At 41.0% G+C, this 23,527-nt stretch overlaps 1 protein-coding gene across 3 annotated transcripts in view; it reads left to right on the forward strand.

Moving 5' to 3' along the window:
- JAK2 (Janus kinase 2) overlaps positions 1 to 23,527 on the forward strand; it is a 141,997-nt gene that overhangs the window by 98,277 nt on the left and 20,193 nt on the right. For all 3 annotated transcript variants that reach the window (XM_054031926.1, XM_054031927.1, XM_054031929.1), the window contains 12 exons: positions 940 to 1,097; positions 3,653 to 3,764; positions 5,148 to 5,334; positions 6,057 to 6,184; positions 6,741 to 6,875; positions 7,870 to 7,957; positions 13,317 to 13,444; positions 16,960 to 17,098; positions 18,770 to 18,921; positions 19,659 to 19,809; positions 20,567 to 20,703; positions 22,461 to 22,650. In XM_054031926.1, coding sequence (XP_053887901.1) covers positions 940 to 1,097; positions 3,653 to 3,764; positions 5,148 to 5,334; positions 6,057 to 6,184; positions 6,741 to 6,875; positions 7,870 to 7,957; positions 13,317 to 13,444; positions 16,960 to 17,098; positions 18,770 to 18,921; positions 19,659 to 19,809; positions 20,567 to 20,703; positions 22,461 to 22,650 — 1,705 coding nt within the window. The remainder of the gene's footprint in view (positions 1 to 939; positions 1,098 to 3,652; positions 3,765 to 5,147; positions 5,335 to 6,056; positions 6,185 to 6,740; positions 6,876 to 7,869; positions 7,958 to 13,316; positions 13,445 to 16,959; positions 17,099 to 18,769; positions 18,922 to 19,658; positions 19,810 to 20,566; positions 20,704 to 22,460; positions 22,651 to 23,527) is intronic.

Raw genomic sequence — 23,527 nt, forward strand, 5'->3', positions numbered from 1 at the left:
GCGGCAAAAAACATAGAGCCGCCCTGCTTGTGAGAATTGTAAATAAACTACTGTTAAGAATTATCAACATCTGAGAGAAGGGCTGATTTACTCCAACCTTCGCCCCTCACCCACATGCCATAGGGAGAACCACTGAGGCTGATGTGGCAGTAGATGTGCATTGGCACATAACATGGTGAATCAGGCCCCTGGCATCCAGCTCGTATATACAAATTGTTTTAAAAACAGATGCATCCAAATCTAGGACTTACTGCAGGAGTGTTGTCCTTTCAGTTGATGTATGCATTGCTAGTGATGAGAACACTGTTAAGAATAATACATGGTTCAGACAGTTGGTATTAAAAAGTAATACTATAAACCATAAGTAACTAGTATTGTGGTAGACAAACCAGCAGAAAGTTATAGTAGTAGACCTTTCAAGATCAGAGAGCCTGCAAATTATGGAAAGAAGAGATTAGAAGAAACCTTTTGTTTTTTTACCTCATTTTGCTCTTACTAAAAAAACAAAACAAAACCCCAACACAATCTGATGGCTCAAAATGCAGAAATAAAGAATGTAGCTGAATACATAATGGTGTCCTGGTACCCTTTAATAGATGGTGACTTTTTTTTAAATCCTTTTACTAGTTTAGTTATGTCCTGGTTTGGGGAATGCACCCCATCCATAGAGCCCAAATACTCAGAATGAATTTCACCCATTTTTGAGCACATACACAGTTATTCCAATGGAAGTCAATTACTGATGTAAGTGCTTATCAGTATGAATAAGGGTTCCACTATCTGGGCCTGTCTATACTGTGTGTGTGTGTGTGTGTGTGTGTGTGTGTGTTAGGTACGGTAATAGGTATTTTTTATATATACTATCTGAGGATTGTGTTAATTATTATAAATTAACCTCGTATCTCTCTCTCTCTCTCTCTCTCTTCCCCACTTTTACAGGAGGCTGAATTTCATTCGTTAAGAGAAGCTCTCTCTTTTGTATCATTAATTGATGGATATTATAGATTAACTGCAGACGCTCACCATTACCTCTGTAAAGAAGTAGCACCACCAACAGTGCTTGAAAATATCCAAAGCAACTGCCATGGACCAATTTCGTAAGCAGTGCTCTTATATTAATATGACAAGGCACTTTTAGTGAGTCTTGAAAGATGAGCTTCAGCAAGTGTGAAACATAAGCATACTTACTGGAATGTGTATTTATAGAAAAAATAGGTTTTTGGTGGGTCGTTTTTTTCAAATTTTCCTTTGGCAAAACATTTTTCGGGGGGTGTGTGTTCCTTTGACGTTTGCTTCTGGGGGAATTCTGCGCCACTGTGCAATGCAGATTTTTGCAGAAATTAATGGGTCCCCCCCCCCCCCCCCCCCGAAATTGGCTGCAGTGTTGCTGGCCGCCACTAGGGGAAGCTGGATCCAGCAGTGCCCAGCTCTCACATAGAAGACACTGCTGGGGGGAGGAGAGGGGGTCTGGGAGAAAGGGACGGGTGTATTGGCTGCAGGGGACCCCCTGGCTGGATTTGGGGGGAGGGATTGTGGGTGTCTGGCCCCCCGACTGGGTTCTGGGTAGGGGAGGCAGCGAAACAGGCCCCCCGACTGGGTTCTGGGTAGGGGAGGCAGCGAAACAGGAACTGGGGTTGTCATAGGGATTTCTTTTAACTCTACTCCTGAGGGAATTTTTGTGTGTCTGTACTGTTATAGACATACTTGCTGACAGGTATTTTGAAATAAATTACCAAAATAATTGAAACAGGCATGATTATGTAGTGTTATTTTGACAAATAAAATTTGCAGACTTTTAAAATATTGTGTTCAGAATTTTGAATTTTTTGGCGCAGAATTCCCCTAGGAGTAGACTTTGTAAGGGAAGCTGCACTCCTTTTCGGATGAGGGATGTCATGTTTTGTAACACCGTTGCACTATATACTTCCCCTTTATGTCTTTGTTGCATGGCTGGGTTGGAGGAAACTCCATATGAAACTCCTGTTGAAATTATTGGGAAAACCTGTAGAGTGAGTGTAGAATGATACCTTTTGTGATATGTTTCATGTTTGAATTTTTTTTTTGTAAATCATAAGAATAAATATAGATGAACTTAAAATATATTTCCTCCACTCAGAGTTCATTTTTTCCTCCAACCCAGTCATGCAACAAAAACATAATGTTGAATTTAGGACATTGTAGTCATTACCATGGCAACAGTGTATGATGTCATAAACGGAGGCTCTCATAATGTTTTCACTAAAAGATCTAGCAGAACTAGAATCCAAGTTGAAAGGGAAAAAAAGGCAAATTCAGATACCCGTGTCTTCAATCATTGTGAGGGGAACGCAGAAAATTGCTAGCTAGTAAATTTATCAGATTGCTTTTTGTACAGCTGTTGTCTCTTAGTTCAGTTTCTCCATTTCTTTCGAGAAACAGTTTGGTACCTTTATTGATTGTAACATTTCATACAGTACTGTTATTGTTTGAGCTCAGGATATGGGCAACCAGAATGTAAGTAAGCAGAATGTACTGCATTTGATTTTTTTCCCCATAGTTTAAACAAGAGAACCAATGTACTTGGTATACATATTTAAATAATAAAAAATTAGTCTGCCACCTAATTAAATCAGGCATATTTCTGGAAATTTTTCATTAACATGAGGGGAAGAGAGGGAGTGATCTACATCTTCCAAAAGACATGGGTGAAACCTGTCCTAATATATTAAGCGCCTTCTGTTGACTTTTTGGACATGGGGAAGGAAACTTACGAATTTGAACAGTAGAGTCAGATGTTAAAGTTGATTTTTTAGGACTGCGTTGAATTATGTGCTAGGCCTAGACCCTCTCAAGCAATGCCATTCATCACTAAGGCTAATATTTTGTCACAGACAGATCACGGGCAATAAAGAAAAATTCATGGAAGCCTGTGACCTATCCGTGACTTTTTCTAAAAATATGCATGAGAAAATGGGGAGCCACACCACCTTGGAGGGCCCCAGCTTGGAGCTGTGGGGTCCCCCCACCACCTGTGGCTCTGAGCTCCAGGGCATCCCTGTTGCCCTCAGCAGCTGGAAGTTCCTGGGGGCCTCACTGCCCACAGCAGTCGGGAGCTGCGGGGCACCTCCATCACCTGCTGTGACTGGGAGCTAGGGGCCCCCACAGTTCCCAGCCACCACAGGTGGCAAGGGGACCCTGCAGCTCCCAGGCGCCATGGATACAAGTCACAGAGGTCTCTGGAAGTCATGGAATCTGTGACTTACTTGACAAAATCTTAGCCTTATTCATAATCCCTCGAACAAGACATGGATAGTTAGATAATCCATAGCAGAGATGCTATATAGTTACTTGATTTCCCAGGAAAAATCAGTTTCCATTGATTCAGTACATTTTTTTTTTTTTTTTTTTTTTTTTTTTACAAGTTTTTCTTTCTCCTGTGAGCTGCTTGTCCTTGATAGGCGTGTTTCCTTACCTGCATATAATACTGTTGCTAACAGAACAAAGCCCTGGTGTTTGAAAAAGCAAACACCATAGCACATAGATACACTCCTTCTATTAGATACCCACTGTTGACATAACTAATGCTTTCTAATAATGGTGTCATTGCTCAAAATCTCTGCTGTTTTGCTTTCTGAAATTGTACAGTAGTAAACATTTTTTCTTTTTATTATAGCATGGACTTTGCTACCAATAAACTGAGGAAAGCAGGCAATCAGACTGGCTACTATGTTCTTCGTTGCAGTCCTAAAGATTTTAAGAAATACTTCCTCACCTTTGCCATAGAGGTCAGTGTACTGCACTGAGCAGTAACTGTAGCCTGTATTGCACTAAAGCAGAGAACACTGCTGCATGATTTATTTTTCATTTACATACAGTAAATCGTTGAGTTTGTATCTTCTGTTACATGAGCTATGTATTCTTCTATTCATTAATGTCATTGAGGTTCACAATACTTTTTTTTATTTACATGCTATTTATTGCTGTATAATTTGGTTTGTTTTGGTTTATATGAAAAAATCACAAAATTATCAGTCCATCGGCCTCTTCTACCAAAATTTCAAAAACATAAAAAAACAGTAGCTTCTTCTTTAGTGAGGTATACTAAAAAATAATGTGTGAGCTTTCATACTGGCTTGCAGCAGTTAGTTTAGCTACTGTAACACATACCTTCAAAGCTGTGCACATTTCAGCAGATGACACCACAACAATGCTGCTGCGTAGATGGAAAAGTATCAACTACTGTCTTAGAAACATAGGAATCTTTGCCATCTCAGGGAAATATAATCAGTGGAGAAAGAAATGTTTTATAGAATTGCACTGCTCATTCACTGAGCATATTTAGGCTTTTCTTTCAGAAAGGAAAACTGTGTGTGAAAGAGAGTTTCTTTTAGCTGATCTGGTAAAATCGTCCGCCATTCAGAGCAAGTTTGTATCATTTCTTGCTTTAGTTTTTCCAAGCAAACAGTTAGAGAGCTGCTGTGATTTGGTATTCATTGGTATGTTTTCCACAGTGTTGTAAAGCAAGGGCATGTGACAGCAATATAGGAGCTTCTATAAATTAGAAATGGACAACTGGACATTTTGAAAGTTTGACTTAAAGAAATGTGCTGTGTGTTGAGACTGTGTGCCAAGTTTCAGCTTGGAGTTAGAACTATGCTGTAGACAACAAAAATAGGAATCTAGCCTAGGTCTTTGTAAGGTGCCTGTCCTAAGAACCATACCTGCATCAGTGCACAGCACTACAAAATACATTTCACCATTGCTAATAAGTTTTCTGTTTGAGCACTCAAGATGTGAGGGTTCTTGCAACGTTACATTTCCACCTCATCACTTTTGTTGCATGACGTAACTTATGTTAGTAGCAATAAAGGACTCACTTATAACTGGGTCCATTCAGTCACTTTGCTTTTAAATCTCTTGGTTGCAGTCCCAATAGCTAATGTTGATTAGCTCCCGATAGCTAATCAACACTTCCAGTGATGGAAATAGTCCCTTACTAGCCTTATCAGTGTCTTCTCATTTTACTAGATACTGGAATTAAAATATCAAATGACACTAACATGTTACTTGAGAATTTTTCTCTTTTAATAAATTGAGTTTACATAAATTGTTTACATTTTTAAATTGGATGTGTTGGTCTTTCCTTTTCTAATTAAAAATCTCTATAGCGGGATGGTGTCGCTGAGTATAAGCACTGCTTAATAACAAAAAATGAGACTGGAGAGTATAATCTTAGTGGAACGAAGAGAAGTTTTGGTAACCTTAAGGATCTGTTGAATTGCTATCAGACAGAAACGGTCCGTTCAGACAACATCATTTTCCAGTTTACCAAATGCTGTCCTCCAAAACCAAAAGGTAAGACTTATAAATACAAACATGTCTAATTATTTTCAGGTTAATTGATTTTTTGAAAGAGAAATTAGCAGGTCAGTATATTTGCCCAACAGACATTTTCATCTCCTTAGTCATTGAGATTTCAGTGCTAGTGTCAGCTTGGGTTTGCCTTGGTTTGTAAGCAGTTACTCACAATGCTGTGATCCCCTTCCACAAAGCATGACCATCCCAGCTTGCAGCTGTCCCGACTGAAAGTAAAACTGGCCTCTTAATGATTGAAAAATTGCATATAACAGCATTTCTTATCTGATCAAGTGTTTAGCTATAGGTTTGTATCATGAAAGAGCTGCTAAATTTGCCATTTCTTATTCTAAAATGCACATGATGTACCATGAAAAGTGGTGTGGAATGTTTTCAGCATTGTAATGCTGTACTTGTCAAAAATAAGAGTGCTTCAGAAACTTTAATAATCAGGAGAAAGAAGAAAAAGAATGTTATCTCTAGTCAGAAAGATCCAGGTTTGACATTTGTTTGATTAAGTCCTGTAATACTGTGTTATTTATTAAACAAATTATTCTCTCCCTGCTATGGTATCCAGATTAAACTTCTTATCACAGTAGATTTACACTTTAAATTAATAATTCTGTTGAAACAATATTGTGATAAGTCTTTAACAGAGATGTTCTCTGGTTTTTGTTTGTTTTTTTCCTTCCACTCCTACCTTCTTCCCCTCCTCCCGCCAGATAAGTCAAATCTTCTAGTCTTCAGAAGCAATGGTATTTCTGATGTACCTACATCGCCCACATTGCAGAGACACAATAATGTCAACCAAATGGTCTTTCACAAAATCCGGAATGAGGACTTGATATTTGTAAGTTCACTAGTTGCATCTAGTTGGCCATTTTCATGGACAGTTGCACAGAGAGTTCTGAAAAGCTAGTCCCTGTTTGTATGCCATTTAAAATAGACTTAATTGCAGCAACACATTTTGCTACGGTAGTTCTTTAGTGAGAATTTAAAAAAAAAGTTTTAAATTTGGGTGTCCGTTTAATAATAAAGTTTTTGTTTTTATAAAAATGTCTTTCCTTTTTATTGCATCACCCACTGTTTTCTCCACCCACAGAGGCTCAAATTCTTTATACTCCCAGCCTCCAGTTTCCTTCCCTATGGGTTCTTGCAACCACCTGTCCCCAGAGGTCCCCAAACAGTCAAAGGAGGGGGGAACCTTCATCTAATCAAATATTTAGGTTAAACTCTTTCCAGTACAGTTATTCCTCACTCCCGGTCATCTGACCCTTGAACTGATTGTATTAGCTTTAAAAGTTTTCTACGTACATTATTTATGGAGAACTTTAAGTGATCAGAATTGACAGAGGAGGTTGTCTGACTGCTCCTTCCCTGTAACCCTGACCTTTTTTATATTTTAGAATGAGAGCCTTGGGCAGGGCACCTTTACTAAGATTTTCAAAGGTGTAAGGAAAGAAGTGGGAGACTATGGCGAGCTCCATCAAACTGAAGTCCTCTTAAAAGTGCTGGATAAAGTGCACAGAAATTACTCTGAGGTTTGTCTGGTTCTTGGGTAATATGTTTATTGATTGTTGTCTGTAAACAATTACTGTTCTTTGTTACCTTGAACAACTTAAGATGGTGTTATATGGTAGATGATTACAGTTCAGTTTAATCCAGAGCCAGATTCTTTTATGCACCAAGCATAATTTTGTGCAGGAGAGGTGAGTAGGCTGTCAGGAAGCCACTTTAAGGCTCTCTTATTCTCTGCCTTGCATAGCTGCACCTCAGGCTGTGGCCTAGGGACTGCTGTAACTAACCTACACCATCTGACAGTGGTCCCCAAGGGACCACATCTATCCACGTGCTGAGAAATGCCAGAATGCAGCGGTGTTCCAGCTTTGCCCACTTCTACCTCTGGTACTCTACACTTTGGACCAGGGGGACTGGTGCAGGGGCCAGCTGTCATGGCTTCACACCTTCTGAGAGCTTCACCCCTCCACACACCCCCGAGAGAATTCTCAGCTGACCATATATGGCCAGTGTTAGGGTCCTTTGCACTCTTGAGCAGCAGAAAGGGGCTGGATCCAGGGAGAGAATTTGGCCCCAGATTTCACCTTTGATCCAATACACTATATGCAAATGCAATGAAATACTCTAGTTCAAAATTTGTGAGCAGTTAACCACCTTCCATTTGTTGTTTATGGCCATCTTTTTGTGGAGTTCAGATATCTGCCATAGGTTAAAAGAGATTCCCTATGAGCGCTGCTCACTTTTTGTATGTATAAAACATTCTTGTCCACCGATGTTTTTCCTGTCACCAAGAAATTAGATTGCTGACTAAACCATGTATGCACTGTGGATAAAACAGTTACTAAAAAAAGTCACTGCACAAGCCAACAAGATGGAATCAGTTATGCAATTTTCTTGCAGTAAGTTAGGAATTAAAGCAATGTGAAAATGTGGGTGGTTTTAATATGTTTAATTCCAAATAATTTAACAGTTGATTTTTCTTCACTGATTATCATTCTCTCTGCCTTGCACTTGCAGTCTTTCTTTGAGGCAGCAAGCATGATGAGCCAGCTTTCTTACAAGCACTTGGTATTGAATTATGGAGTATGTGTCTGTGGGGAGGAGAGTAAGTAAAATCAATTATATTTATATAATTTCAAACAGCTCTCATTACAGTTTCTGTTCCTGATATTGTGTAAAAGCCTGCTGCAAAATTTATTTGCATCCTAGTCGTACAGGGGTGGCTCAGCAGGCATTCTTGTGAAAGAGTGACAGTTACTCCTGGGGGAATTCTGTGCCACTGTGCATGTGCAGAATTTATGCCCCCTTGAGATTTCTTTGCTTCCCTGCAGAAAAATGACTTTCTGACAGGGAAGCAAAGGGAAGCCACAAGAGCGGTCATGCAGCCCTCCCAAGCAGTATGTTTTGGATGCTCAGGGCAGCCAGCAGAGAGATAAATCACTGTAGAGCAGGAGGGGTGACTGGGGAAGACCCAGCTGGTGGCTTCTACCTTGTGCTGGGCTCAGCTGCTAGTCCCAGCTGGGCTGGGGAGGATGGGCCCTTCCTCTTCCCCTGCATGGCATCCAGGGCGGGGTCAGACCCACCCCCAGATTTCTCCCCTGTCTGCAGAGCTTCCTGCAGCCTCACCTGATTCCTGCACCCATCGCTCCTCAGCTGCAGGGGGAGGGATCCCTGTACAGGGAGCTGCTCCCCCATCCGCCTAACCCCTGTGCATCCAGACCTCCTCATACCCAAACCCTCCCACCAAGCCTCACCCCCTCTTCACTCAGAACCTCCCCCCAAATGAGCCCCACTCCCCCAGCATCTGGACCCCCCCACGGAGGGCCCCACACCCAGACCCCCTGTCGAGCTCTATACCCCCCCCCCCACACACACACAGACCCCCCCCCCATGCCTACGCCCAACCAGCTTCACCTGGACCCCCTGCAGAGTCCCATTACCATTGCATCCAGAACCCCCCAACAAGCTCCTGTGCATCCAGATCCACCCCGCACCTGGATGCCCCACGGATCCGCCCGCATCCAGATTACCCCTCATAGAACCCTCTCAACCCGCATCTGGATCTCCCCACATTAAGCCCCTCCACACTTGGATCCTGCCTTGCTGAGCCTGCCTGCCCACATGGAGGGGCAGGGCCCTGGGGTGTTCTTGGGGCAGGTCCGGTCCTTGCTGTTTCAGGGTTGGGTGCAGCCTCACCCCTGAGTCCGTGTCCTGGTGGGGAGCTGCACAGTGATCTCCCACCTCTGTGCAGCCAATGGCCTCTGCTCCCCAGTGCCATGCTGGGGCCTCCACATTTATTTGGCAAATAAAATTTGCAGAATTTTAAAATATTGTGTGCAGATTTTTAATTTTTTGATGCAGAATTTTTAACTTTTTGTCACTCAGGAGTAAGTGACATCAGCAAGCATCATAGGAAATTTGAACAGGTTGTGGGAATATGCAGTGTAACCTTTTGTGAAGGATTTGCTAATACATCTGTAGAGACTGGCAAAGGCTTTTAAGAGCCAGCTTTTCAGAATCAGCTGACAAAATGGTTTCCACAATTTGTCCACCTGCCTTTTGCATGTCCATAGTGATCAGTGGTGAGCATAGGTGCCTGATTGTTCAAGCAAATCACCATTTGCCCTGCAAAAAGTCTTGATTGTTACCCTTTGCACATGACCAAATGCTGATTTTTGTGGGGACAAATACAATTTTGGAAGGTGTAGTCTAGGCAACTAGTTCTGAAAATGTGGCCCCTTATTTCAACAGAACTCTGCCCCCCTCCTACCTTCCCTCCAGTAAAAAAAATCATCCTAGGAACTGTATATGGGTATGTAGCATGTCCTTAGTAACTTTTTTTAAAGCAACTTCAGATTGTTGTTCTAGATTTTATTTATGTATTCCCTCATACGCCAGGCTTTTATATGAGCTAGTTCTCCTGTTTTTGTAGGTGTATATTGTCTTAAGGCAGATTAGTGTTAGTAGATCCCTTATCTTGGGGTCATTTTTTACCCTCCACTCCTTTTACTCAGACCAAAGGCATAGAGGCCAGGTTTTGCTAAATAAACTTTGGTTTTCTGTTTTAGTTTTTGATGTGGCTTTTCTAAGTTATTATAGAATCGTATTGTTTTCTTTCTGAGATTCCCATTTTTTAACAAAATAAAACATTTTATAGTAACAGTAAGTGTCGAAATCCCTTTTTTTTGTTTGATCGTGGGAGTAATGAAGAGCTCAACATTCTGCAAGATGTCCCCTGAATTCAGTTAAAGGGGATCTGCAATGATTTTGTAAGCAAAGTTGTTTAAGATCCTAAATCCTACTTATCTGCATCATAAAATGTAAATGCCCATATATTTTCCTTGACTGCTCAGCAAAGCCTTATCCTTGCTTTGCAGCTTGTCCAGAACTTTCATGATGAGAGAAACAACATGAAATAAATAGTATAAATCAGTGGTTCTCAACCTTTTCTACACTGGGACCCACTATCCCATTTAGCAATGTAGGAGGGCAGGACTCCACCGGTTGAGAACAATGGCCCTTATGTTTGTGTTTGATTCTCCAAGTTATTTTAACATCATTTTGTGGGGTGGAAAGGGATCATTTTAAATTGTTGGATGTCAAGGAATTTTATTTTAATAATTACTAAAAATATTTAGTCCAGAGAAACAAGAAATGGTAGGCAGCTCTTACTAACTGTTTCTCTTACTGCCAACTAAGGGATGTGACTCCCACTACTTAGTCGCATGGGGTGGAGTGAGGGGTATGTACCTTACTGACTACCATGATCAAGACCAAGCAAAAAATCACAATCACTAACTATGGTTGTTTCCTTATTAAAGAAAGGAAAAGAAACATTAAACAAAACAATACAAATGACAGAATACACGTGATAGACTAGTGACTTCTATTACAAACTCTTCTCCACAGATAGATGTCTAGAGTTTTTAACAGAGATTAAATCCTTGAGAGTCAATCACCTTTGGGGGGTGCTTTCTTCTTGATAAGTTAAGACCAAAGTATATTGTTCCCCAAAATTAGTCTCTTGTCCAGAAATACATGGTCTAACCATCTGGTGATTAACAGGAGAAACAGTCAGGGTAGGTGAGGTAATATCTTCTATTGGACCAATAATAAAAGATATCACATCACCCACTTTGTGTGTCTAATATCCTGGGACCGACATGGCTACAACTACACTGCATAGGAGAAACAGTAATTTAAGTTACACCAGTATTTTCATATCCCAATACAATTGTTACAAGATCCCTTAGCTTAGAGTCTTAGTTAACTTTCTCTCACCAGTCGATGTTGAAGGCTTGGAGGAGGTATCCTTGGGTTGGTTTATTCTTGAGTCTTCTCTGTCTGTGGCAGTTTGCTTGTGGAGTGCTATGTTGAGCAGGATAGCCGAGGATACATGTGATGGAAAGGGTGCTCACTTCAGAGTTTGTATACCCTTCTCCTTCCAATTTTCATTACATTATAGGAAAACGCTCCTCTTTCACGCTTGTTTAGATTCAAAATTAGTTGCTTTTGCTCTTTGGTTAGCTTCATACCTTGGGGGTTGGCTTAGGTGACACCTTCAGCTCCTGAATGTGCAGTCTGCCTAATGAATATGCAGCATTTCTTCCCGCCTTTGTGCTTCTTGGGACAGGAAAGATCTATTCCAGATAACTTTTAAAATTAGTTTTAACTCTTTTTATTCAGTCCATTTTCTGAGAGAGTCTTTCAGTTTTGTTTAGAGTTTAAAAGGAAATTCAATTCTGTTTTTTTTAAAAAGTCCATATACTCTTTTTTAATAGAAAAGTTTTTAGTTGTCAGAATAGTCGTCTTAAATTTAAATAACTTTTACAAAGTCTTGAGCTTAAATAATTAAAAGGTGTTGACTTTGGAAAGATTATTCTGGTCTTCTGAAGTTGGTTGAGGGTTTGCCACTGCCAGTAATTAATTCCCCTATAATATAAATATTCTGTACTTAACTGGCTTTTTACACTACTTTAGCAAGATCATTAGATTCCATGCTAATACATAAAGCTTTTTACTGTTTTAATAGCAATGAAATTAGAAGCTGTATTAAGAGCTTTGCATTTATCTAACATATCTGTAAGAATACATTTCACAAAGATGTTTGCCATTTCAACATTTAAGAAATAAACAAAAGTTTAAAACATCTCCATATACACGTTTTTCTCTAAAGTTCCTAAGAACGGAAGCAGGTTTTCTTGCAGGAGGGTGAGGATTGGTAGACTCCACTTTACCTAGTTGTATTGCTCTGATAACACACCCTACGTCCTTTTACTATTAGGCCTCTACTTAAAACATAAATGTTTTACATGATCTGTCTTCTTTAAGTGTGCTTGTCCTTGGAAAAATAGAAGTAGAAACCTTCTGGGATTTCTGGGATTAGCGTTCACATTTTGTAACATAATTTTACATATGTATTGTTATACTTCCGAGCACCCTGGCTATAGCATTCTTGTAACTGTATGTTAATATTCAGTAAATATTCTCCTTGGTTTCCCAATTCACTTGTGGTGGTGTTAGCATACACACTTCAATTGTTGTATAATGTACTGTATCAGTAGGGAATTTTATCTTCAGACAGCTTGTTTAGAAGTATAGTAATTTATCTTTAAACTCATAATTAGACTCTGTAGTCTATCTACTTCTAAAGATATGGGAGATTTACATAGGTAACTTCCTTAGTCCACTGAGAGGAGGCCAGTCCCTTATATTAGCAATGACTACATTTAATTCAGATAAGTCTGCTACAGATCTGAGTGAAATTTATTTTGTATAGTTCTGAAAGCACTGCATGTTCTCTAAAAGACTAAGTTGCAAGCCAGTTTTTGCATTATAAAGCAGGAAACACACTGTGGTTACAATAGGTTTCATGGTGTTTGGAGTCCAAATGAGGAACATTAATACAATTGAAAGCAGAACCTCAGGATCATTTCACTTCACTTTAAATTATTTGTTTCTAAAAAAATAAACCACTGAGACAGTGGCAACCATGCAGCTGTGCTATATGGCTTCCTAGGTCCTTGACTAGAAGACTGTTTAAGCAAGTGTTGCCAGATTAATACAGGCAGGCTGTGGGGAAAGGGCCTCTTCTCATGGCTGTGCCTACACAAGATAAGCTGTTAGCACAGTTTGTTTTCAGAAGGGAACTGCTGTTGTTCCAACAAAGAATGTGTTTCAATAGCAAAACCTTCAATTCAGCAGGATGAAACCTTAGATTTAAAAAAAGAAGAAAGTTTGTAAACAACTGCAGTGACTGAGTTGAAATGATTGTTTTATTAATGCAATATGACATTGATACACTTATACATTATGATGCTAACTTGAAACCACATTACTTTTATTGTCACAAGGTAGGGGGAGGTGTTAAAAATTGGATCTGTTTCTTAGTAGTAGCAGTATGTTTATAAAACAAGAATGAAAAATTAAACAGTCTTTTTACCTTTTTAAACACTTTAAATCAGATATCCTGGTGCAGGAGTATGTCAGATTCGGATCCTTGGACACATATTTGAAAAAAAACAAAAATTCTATCAATATCTTGTGGAAATTGGAAGTTGCCAAACAGTTGGCATTGGCCATGCATTTTCTGGTAAGTCGTTTTTTTCTTTTTTAGTTGATGGTCAAATTCATATGCTTGGTTTATTATCTATACATATTATACAAACACACACAAAAATCTACATTAAAAGATTTTTATGCAGTCAAGCACTCAAAAGTTAGGCAATGCCAGAATTAAGGCTGCTTGTGCAACCTAGTTCAGCCCCTTTGTGAGTTCGCATGAAGATAGTCTTTAATTACATAATCACATAATATTTTTTCCTCAGGATCCATGCCTCATTCAGTTCACAGAATGGACAGTGTTCAGTTAATGAGCAGCTAATTCAGTATTTTGTTTTCTCCTTATTGTTCAGTTTGTGGCCTAATTTACTGCACACTGTTCATACACTACTCTGAAGATAGCATTATTAATTCTGTCATAAGCTTTTCTGTAGTACTTATTGCAGTGGTAGGCAACCTGAGGCCTACAGTCTGCACGCGGCCCGTCAGGGTAATCCGCTGGCTGGCCACAAGACAGGGTTTACATTTACTGTCCGCAGGCACGGCTGCCCGGAGCTCCCAGTGGCCACGGTTCACAGTTCCTGGCCAATGGGAGCTGCGGGAAGCAGCAGCCAGCCCGCACAGCTTCCCACAGCTTCCATTGGCCAGGAATGGCAAACCACGGCCACTGGTAGCTGCGGGCAGCCGTGCCTGTGGGCGGTCAATGTAAACACTGTTTCGCGGCCTGCCAGCGGATTACCCTGGCAAGCCGTGTGCAGGCCACAGGTTGCCTGCCACTGGCTTATTGGTATAGTATCTGAGTGCGTCACAAACGCTAATTAATTTATCCTCACAACATCCTTATCCCCATTTGATGGCTGGGAAGCTGAGGCACAGAGAGAGAGAGGTCAAAAGTGTCCACTAGGGCAGCATTCAACTGTCTTAACCACGAGACCCTCACTTTATTTTCTGCAATCCCCTACCTCATTCACTACACACCTTCCAAATTCTGCAACAAATGGGGCAGAGGTCTTACGAAAAGCAGCCTCCTTTACCATGAAGTCCTGATTCATGCCCAGAGCAGATCCATCCTATTCACTAAATGAAGCAGGGGACCTGTGGAAAAAAAAGTATGTGTTTATGTAATTAAAGACTATATCATAATGCGTACGAATAAGGGAGCTGAATTAAGATTGTACAGACAGCCTTAATTCTGGTATTTTCTGATTTCTGAGTGTTTGACTTTGCAACCTTCATGATATTCTTCTAGCATAGCCTTTTGTATACGATTTCCTAGGTTTTTTTTAAAAAAAAAGCAAACTGAAAAAAAAAGAAATTCCATCATATGGTTCCTCAGTAGGGTTGGAAGCTTTAGATCCACCTGACAGACATCTGGCACTAGAGGTAACGGAGTAACTGCTACCACTAGTAGATTGTCATCCACTGTGTGAACCAGCACTAAAGGGAGATGAGACACTCATCTTGATAGTGGGTTTCACAGATATTTTCCGGCACCAGAAGACTGATGAGACTCAGCTGTCTTGGGTTCCATTCCAGGCTCCCCTCCAGGGAGTGTGTTCTAGTGGGCCCAGACTTTTGCACATTCCACCAAGCTGATTTCTTCTGCCCCATCCCCATCAACCTGTCCCTGTCCCAGTCCTTTCTCTTCCTCACCGCTGGCTACTTGTGACAGTCCCAATCTCCTTGCCTTCCCAATCCAAGACCCTACTCCTCAGGCTTCTCGTCCCAGTCTTTTTTTCCCCAGCCATCTCCGCCTCTGAGTTTTCTTTGAGTCAGAATCTCTGCTCTCCACACCCAGTCCCAGGCTCCTTGCCCAACTAATCCGAGTTTCCCCCTCCAACTCCCAGTCCCAGTTTCTCTCCTCCAGTCCCAGTCTCACCAGACTCCTTGTCCCAGTCTACTCCTTTCTCTCTCGCAATTCAGATGACTTCCCCCTCTGTGGTGCCAGCAGGGAGGGTCATTTGAGGCATAGGCCCTGCTCTCAGTTCTAGCTCCCAGACCCATCACGGTTCAGAGTAGCAGTTACAGGGAAAGCCCTTCTGAGCCTTCATAACCCTGAGCCGGAGCATGCTTAGCTAATCTGTGGAGATGGTGCATGCACAGTTAGTCGGCACTAGGAGCTGTGAGAGGCTCCAGCACGCTCAGTGAGGATGCAGTTTGTGGAGATTTTAGCTGTTAATGTTGAAGAAGTCTTTACTGCATGTGCAAACTGATTTTTTTCAAAGGCTTATAACTTGGGCAAATTTGGGTTGATTTTCATGAGGATGGCAAAAGGTACATACATCTCTGACACACGTGCCACCCCTGCCAAATTTCAAGTCTCTGCTCCAAAGCACAGAGGCAGTAGAGCATTTCAGGTGAAAGATCTTAATTTTTTAATTTGGGCAAAGTAATGTATATTTTCTTATCCTTCTCAAAAACAACTGAACCATTCTGGCTGAAATTTTCCAAGAAAATTGAGCCTGATGCAGACATCGGGCATGAAAAATTTCACCCCTGACAGTTAAAGTTTCATAAAGTTATAAGCAACTGGGCATAGGACCTTATAATGGGAGGTGTTGGGCAACCTTAATAATGGACGGTGCTGCCAGCCCTGCCTATAATTAAGGGTTGATCTGTGAGCAGTATTCCTACTGAAGTTAAAAGGGACTTGAAAGGAGAAGAGGGGACAGAATTAGTCCCATCTGAGAGTTAACCACTTACAAGATTACAAGATTGGTGTCATTCCTTCTCTCATGCTGCTTCATAAACAGCTCTTATTTTGTCCTGTTTTGTTTGCCAAATGGTCCCCTCTCTCCTCCTTGGAAATCCCAACTTAAAAATAACTTCTTCCAGGAATCATGCCTACCATTTCCCCCCTTCATCTTCCTATGCTCAATATAAATTAGCTATTAACACTATTAGAAGGTAACACCAGTAAAAGCTGCTGCCTTTTTCAAATTACTAATATACTTCAGGCCTTAGTTGATGTCTGTCTAGTTGTAGAACAGGGGTCAGCAACATTTGGCATGCGGCTCGCCAGGGTAAGCACCCTTGCGGGCCGGGCCAGTTTATTTACCTGCTGATGTGGAGGTTCGGCCGATCGCGGCCCCCACTGGCCGCGGTTCGCCGTTCCAGGCCAATGGGGGCGGCGGGAAGCGGCGCGGGCGAGGGATGGTGCTGGCTGAGGCTTCCCGCCTCCCCCATTGGCCCAGAACGGCGAACTGCGGCCAGTGGGGGCCGCGATCGGCCGAACCTGCCGTGTCAGCAGGTAAATAAACTGGACCGGCCCACTAGGGTGCTTACCCTGGCGAGCCGCGTGCCAAACGTTGCCGACCCCTGTTGTTGAACATATATTAAAGCTATCCAAATTTTAAATCTAGATAGATAATGGACATAATTTAACCAATATTTAAATTTTCTAACCAGTTGGAGAGGAATTAGTGGTGTCATTTTATTCCTGCCTGCAATATGTGATCTATTTAATTTTCTAGACTAACACTTTCTTTTAAATGCCTTCTGGATTTTACCTGTTTATTTACATAAAAATGTATTTATCTTTATCAGGAAGATAAAAGCCTGGTTCATGGGAATGTATGTGCAAAAAATATCTTGCTTATCAGAGAAGAAGATAGGAAGTCTGGAAACCTTCCGTTTATCAAGCTTAGTGATCCTGGCATCAGCATGACAGTTTTGCCAAAAGACAGTAAGTCTTGGAGTCAACTGTCTTGGCTATTGTTTGTAACATTGAAAATATTTGTATTTTTATTCCTCGGAGCTCTCATTCTACTGATTGTTTATTGTGATAAGCTCCTCCAGCCTTTCTCCAGTCCCTAAAACACCATCCCAGACAGCAGTTAAAACTGCATCTTGTTGCCAACAAATGGCTATAGAAAACAGTCAACATTTTCTGCTGGATGATTTTATTTGGTTTTAAATAAGTCTGTACAAAAACACAAACAGGTTAAGATGGTGCATTGGGAAGACTGGCATTTCAATATAGATTACTGTATGTTCTAAACAAAACATCTTTTCCAAAGGAATGTTTGACCAGACTGTAATGTGCCATGACTCAGTCTACTGTACTTGTAGCATACTGCTGGATTAGTAGTCACTGCAGGTCAGGATTGAAGTGCTTTATCATAGTAATGTGGAGAGGTTTTGAGCACATATGGAAAGCCCAGCAGTTTCAAAAGTAACCAGTGATTGTTAGGTGCCCAATTTGAAACTACGGGGGCCTGATTTTCAAAACCATCCCCCACGCATCTCAGGCTGGGCACCTGAAATCACTTCACTCTTGAAAATGATGACCTATATATCCATAATATGCTGCTGTTCTGTCACTTTTACAAGCTGTGAAATGCTTTCAAATGGAATAAAAATATTAATATTAATAGGACAACATGCACAAGTAGATGCATCTGATGATTGACTACTAGATGGATATATAATGTATCCATTCTCACTGACTCCCCTTTTTTGTCTTTTAAAGTGACCCTGTCAGGTGAAAATTCATATAGTTTTAAACAGGTTTCCTTAGCTGTGTTACAAATAACACCTTAGATTATTCAGATTGGAAGCATTTTTAAAATATAAAGTACTAATCTTCATTGATATTGTTTACTTTTTATTTATTTATTTTTGCTATATTCAGTTTGGAAGATGAAAACAGACTAATCCATTTTGGTTTTAATCAGTTTTACTTTATAGTTTATATATGTTGGCAGGATGCAGCAACCTTTGGAATTTTTAAAAGTTGCAATATTTCTTTTGATGGTAGTCTTTCTGTAAACTTAATTTCAAAAATCCTAAATCTTGGGTCTAAACTGATCTGACAGTATCCTTTTAACTTGTTACCCCAATCAGTTTTAGTTTTGATCAAATAATGAAGACTCAAACAGTTGAATTCCTCTGTATGCACACTGCTGCTTGTTGCAGAGTCAGCATGTTGTGCCCCATCTGAAAACTACTAAGCATGTGCCTCTGATTTTTCACCCTCTCAGTCTTGTGTGGGAACTACTGTTTCTTGATGGTAGTGGGAAAGGGCATTCATGTCAGAGCAACAACATGATGTAGAAATTCCTTAAATCTGGCTTCATGGGGCTATAAAGAGAAACCAGTCAATGAACTTTTAAAATTAGAAGCAATGATACTTCATCCTTGTTACAAGTGTTCATCATTTGTGCATGTGTCATTTAGCATTTACTATTGAAGAACAGAAACTTCAGAAGAGTTTGAAGTATTTCATTCTAAAAAATAAGAGATAATTGTAGAAATTCAAACTTTTACTAATTCGAATGTGTTTAAGTAGAATTTGCAGATAAAAGTAGACACTTCAGTATTATTCGTGACCTGTTGTGTTTTCATGATTACATAGTTCTTCTTGAAAGGATACCCTGGGTTCCACCTGAATGCATTGAAAATCCTAAACAGCTAAGCTTGGCAACAGACAAGTGGAGTTTTGGTACCACTTTATGGGAAATCTGCAGTGGGGGAGACAAGCCCCTTAGTGCACTGGATTCTCCCAGGGTAAGTATTGGCAAGTAGAGTTTGTTGTTACTGTATCTGTGAACACCATGTTTCTTTGTTGACTATACTTTCTAGTCACCTTTAAAATGCATTTTTAGTGCAGTATCGTGTTGGGTCTTGCAGAGAGTCCAAACTCCAAATTATCCAATGCAGAAGCGTCTACAGGTATAAAAATGTCTCTAAAAATAGAATACAACTTTAAAAATTTCCAAAATTATTGCTCCGTAATATTGCACGTCTTTCCTGAAGGCATATTTAGTCCATCTCTCTTGAAAATTGTCAGGAGAGTCCCCTAAACGTGAAATCCAACCCTTTTCGGAGCTTTACACAAACTCACTTGTACCCATCACAAAAGCCTAATCTTGCCTGTGGCTGCTACTGCAATTTCCCAATAGCTCCCCCAATCAGCTCATTTAATAACACATTCCTAGCAGAGCCACTGGGTAGACACTTACCTGGAAGGAGAAACATCTGAGATGCTAGCCCCCTCTGACTCATCCACACTCTCTCATAGTCAGAATAAGGGTAGAGACAGACCTCAGCCAGCCCACAGGTGGGCAAACCTTTCTTACTGCTTCATCCTAATTAGGCTGCACAGAATCACCTGTGCAAAGGAAATAAGTTGGTCTTTCTCATTTAAACCAGAAATGGCTGTTCTGCCACAGATACCATGTTTGTCACAAAGCTGCTGAGAATGGTATTATACACTAAAGCATCTTCTCTGTCTTTAATCCTAGAAGCTACAGTTTTATGAAGATAGGCACCAGCTTCCTGCTCCAAACTGGACAGAACTAGCAAATCTTATAAACAACTGTATGGATTATGAGCCAGATTTCAGACCTTCTTTCAGAGCCATTATACGTGATCTTAACAGTTTGTTCACACCAGGTAAGCTCATGAAGGAAAGGGAATGGATTTTTGGTCCAAGGTTGTAAACACTTTGGGGCAGGGGCTGTTTTGTTCTGTGTCCATAGCATGCCTAGAATAATGGGATCCTGGTCCAAGGCACTACCACAACATAAACAACAGACATTATAATGAATCTATTTTATTGTTTTCCAGTTTGCTATTAAAAGTGAATTTTACTGGGGGATCATTCAAAACATTTTCATTGTATTATAAATATTGATTTCAAATATATTGGCAAGATTGCAGTCCTAGCTTCTTAGTGAAGTACATTATATCAGTGATCCTTGTTCTTTCTCCCAGTAGCTGGGATAAATACTGCTAAACTTGCTACTGTTCCTGCAGACTTACTCCCTGGTTATCAAATGCCCTTCTGATTTTTGAATGTTGTGCCCCCTAAAAAAGGGGCCATTGCACAGTAGGTGTTATAGTTAAACCAGCAAGGATTGGTTTGCAAAAATCCATGTTTGAAAACTCTTAAGAGAAGGGTCACTATGAGTCAGCTGTCAAGACCAGTCTCTCTTTTTGGCCCAGCAGCATCCAGAGTGTCACTCCAATTTGCTGGTTTGTAATAACTCATTCTTTATGCCAGGAACTTACTATCTGATATTTATTTAGGAAACTGAGTTCAATCCACTATTATGCTCTGGATAGACCTAGAGAGGGAAGGGGGAGCATGTCAGCAAAATGACAAGGTTTGCCCTTTCATCTTTTTTTTTGTTTGTTTGTTTTTGCCCAGATTATGAGCTGTTGACAGAAAATGACATGTTACCAAACATGAGGATTGGTGCTCTTGGGTTTTCTGGGGCGTTTGAAGACAGGGACCCAACACAATTTGAAGAGAGACACCTTAAGTTCTTACAGCAACTTGGCAAGGTAGGAAGCTTTGAACTCTAATTGACTGGAAGAAATAAGGTTACTTAGGTGTAATTGAGGTTCTTTGAGATGACTTTGCATGTTCTCATTTATGGGTAATTTGCAACTTGGAAGGAAGTTTTGAACTCTAAGGCCTGGTCTGCACTAGAAAATTAGGTCAGTTTAATTACGTCTGTCAAGCATGTGAAAAATCCACACTCCTGAGTGTCGTTGTTAAGCTGACCTAAGTCACCCTGTAGACAGCACTAGGTTGACAGAAGCGTTCTTCCATCGACCTAGCTACTGCCTCTTGGGGGATGAATTACCTATGCTGCTGGGAAAACCCCTCCCATTGGTGTAGATAGCATCTTCACTGAAACACTATAGCAGCACAGCTGTAGCATTTCAAGTGTAGACAAGCCCTCCTAAGTGGCTGGAAGAATCCCACCTTTCAGTTTCCTCCTGGTGACTTCTTGTACATCATTTTCATTGCACCCTTGTGTTATTGGAATAAATTTGTGTAAATATGGTTCCAGACAGATATAAGCACAATGCACATTCCTTCCAGATTTGCCTGTCAGTCACTGGGTAGGGTATCACTAAACAGAACAGAACTCTGGGATGGAATCTCTGCACTGAATCTAGTGGCACTGAGTGGTTAAAAGTTTCAGGAGTGTGTTACTAACACCTAGATAGACCTATCTTTTTCCATTTTTATTTTCTGCTCTTAGATTAATTTAAAATAGCTCCTGAGCTCTTCTGCAGTGTAACTGATTTTTTTTTTTTTTGTATCTGAACTATCCTGAATAGGGCAACTGAGTGCCTCTGAAAACTGAGAATGTCTCTGTTAACAGGGGCTGGCATTGAAAGTGTTATGTTGCAGAAACCAGTGTTTGGCTACATGTTTTGCAGACCTCTGCAGACTGGCTGCATGAAGGTGCTGCTGGCCAGCAGTTCTGATGAAACTGACAGAACCCCAGCTAAGCACATGTGCTTTTTGAGAACCTCTCCCCACCATGCTTGTCACATGTTAACATTCTGGACACACGGAATCAGAGACTCTAGTAACACTGCCCCCATCTGCAGATGGTTTGTGGTAGAGTACAGGAGACAGAAGAGTTAGTTTCTCGGGCAGAAGAAGGGAGACACTGGACTAAGGGTGAATAAGTGAGGCAGGGGATAGTTCTGGGAACAGCTAGTTAGCAAGGAGAGGAAATGAACAGAGCAGAAACTTATGGTCAGGAAAATGAAGACAGGCATAGAAAGTAAGTTAGCAAAATGTGTGTGTGGGAGGGGGGAGAAGGACACAATAGAGAGACAAATGGAGAAGATCAAGAAATAAAGGAGAATTGGGGAATGGGATGGGGGCAGGATATTGGCCCACAGATAAGAGTCAGAAATACTGTAAAGGTGCAGTAATAGCTGAAAACTGTTAAGAGGCTGCAGTGGAGTCAATGCTGTTTTTATCCCTTCCCACCCTTTACTGCTACACGTCCCAGCTATTAATTCTGAAGTGTGAGTGGGAAGAAATTGAGGAGGCAGAGAGGGAACAGAGGTGGCTCCCACCTCCTCAACATGCTTCCCAAACACATCTCCCCCAATCCCACCTAAACTGTCCCCTGTGATACTCTTTCGCCTCCACCCCTCCCCCAGCCTGCTGTCCTGGTTTTTCACTTTGAAAATCTGGTCCCTTTAATCCTGGTGCAGTTGTACACAGGTAATTAGGAAATGACTGTGACATGGGCTTTTTTACTTTAAGTGTTTCTGTTTTGGTCTAGGGTAACTTTGGCAGTGTCGAGATGTGCCGGTATGACCCACTACAAGACAATACTGGAGAGGTGGTGGCTGTAAAAAAGCTACAACACAGCACAGAAGAGCACCTACGAGACTTTGAAAGGGAAATTGAAATCCTTAAATCCTTGCAGCACGATAACATTGTTAAATACAAGGGAGTGTGCTACAGTGCTGGTATGTAAAGTGTTTAACATAGAATCATAGAACTGGAAGGGACATCGAGAGGTCATCTAGTCCAGTCCCCTGCACTCAAGGCAGGGCTAAGTATTATCTAGACCATCCCTGACAGGTGTTTGTCCTTCCTTGCTCACACTGCTTATTATAGATTCATAGATTCTAGGACTGGAAGGGACCTCGAGTGTCATCGAGTCCAGTCCCCTGCCCACATGGCAGGACCAAATACTGTCTAGACCATCCCTGATAGACATTTATCTAACCTACTCTTAAATATCTCCAGAGATGGAGATTCCACAACCTCCCTAGGCAATTTATTCCAGTGTTTAACCATCCTGACAGTTGGGAACTTTTTCCTAATGTCCAACCTAGACCTCCCTTGCTGCAGTTTAAACCCATTGCTTCTTGTTCTATCCTTAGAGGCTAAGGTGAACAAGTTTTCTCCCTCCTCCTTATGATACCCTTTTAAATACCTGAAAACTGCTATCATGTCCCCTCTCAGACTTCTCTTTTCCAAACTAAACAAACCCAATTCTTTCAGCCTTCCTTCATAGGTCATGTTCTCAAGACCTTTAATCATTCTTGTTGCTCTTCTCTGGACCCTTTCCAATTTCTCCACATCTTTTTTAAAATGTGGTGCCCAGAACTGGACACACTACTCCAGCTGAGGCCTAACCAGAGCAGAGTAGAGTGGAAGAATGACTTCTCGTGTCTTGCTCACAACACACCTGTTAATACATCCCAGAATCATGTTTGCTTTTTTTTTTTTGCAACAGCATCACACTGTTGACTCATATTTAGCTTGTGGTCCACTATAACCCCTAGATCCCTTTCTGCCGTACCCCTTCCTAGACAGTCTCTTCCCATTCTGTATGTG

The sequence above is a fragment of the Malaclemys terrapin genome, chromosome 6, assembly GCF_027887155.1.
Source record: "Malaclemys terrapin pileata isolate rMalTer1 chromosome 6, rMalTer1.hap1, whole genome shotgun sequence".
NCBI classification, from domain to species: Eukaryota; Metazoa; Chordata; order Testudines; family Emydidae; genus Malaclemys; species Malaclemys terrapin.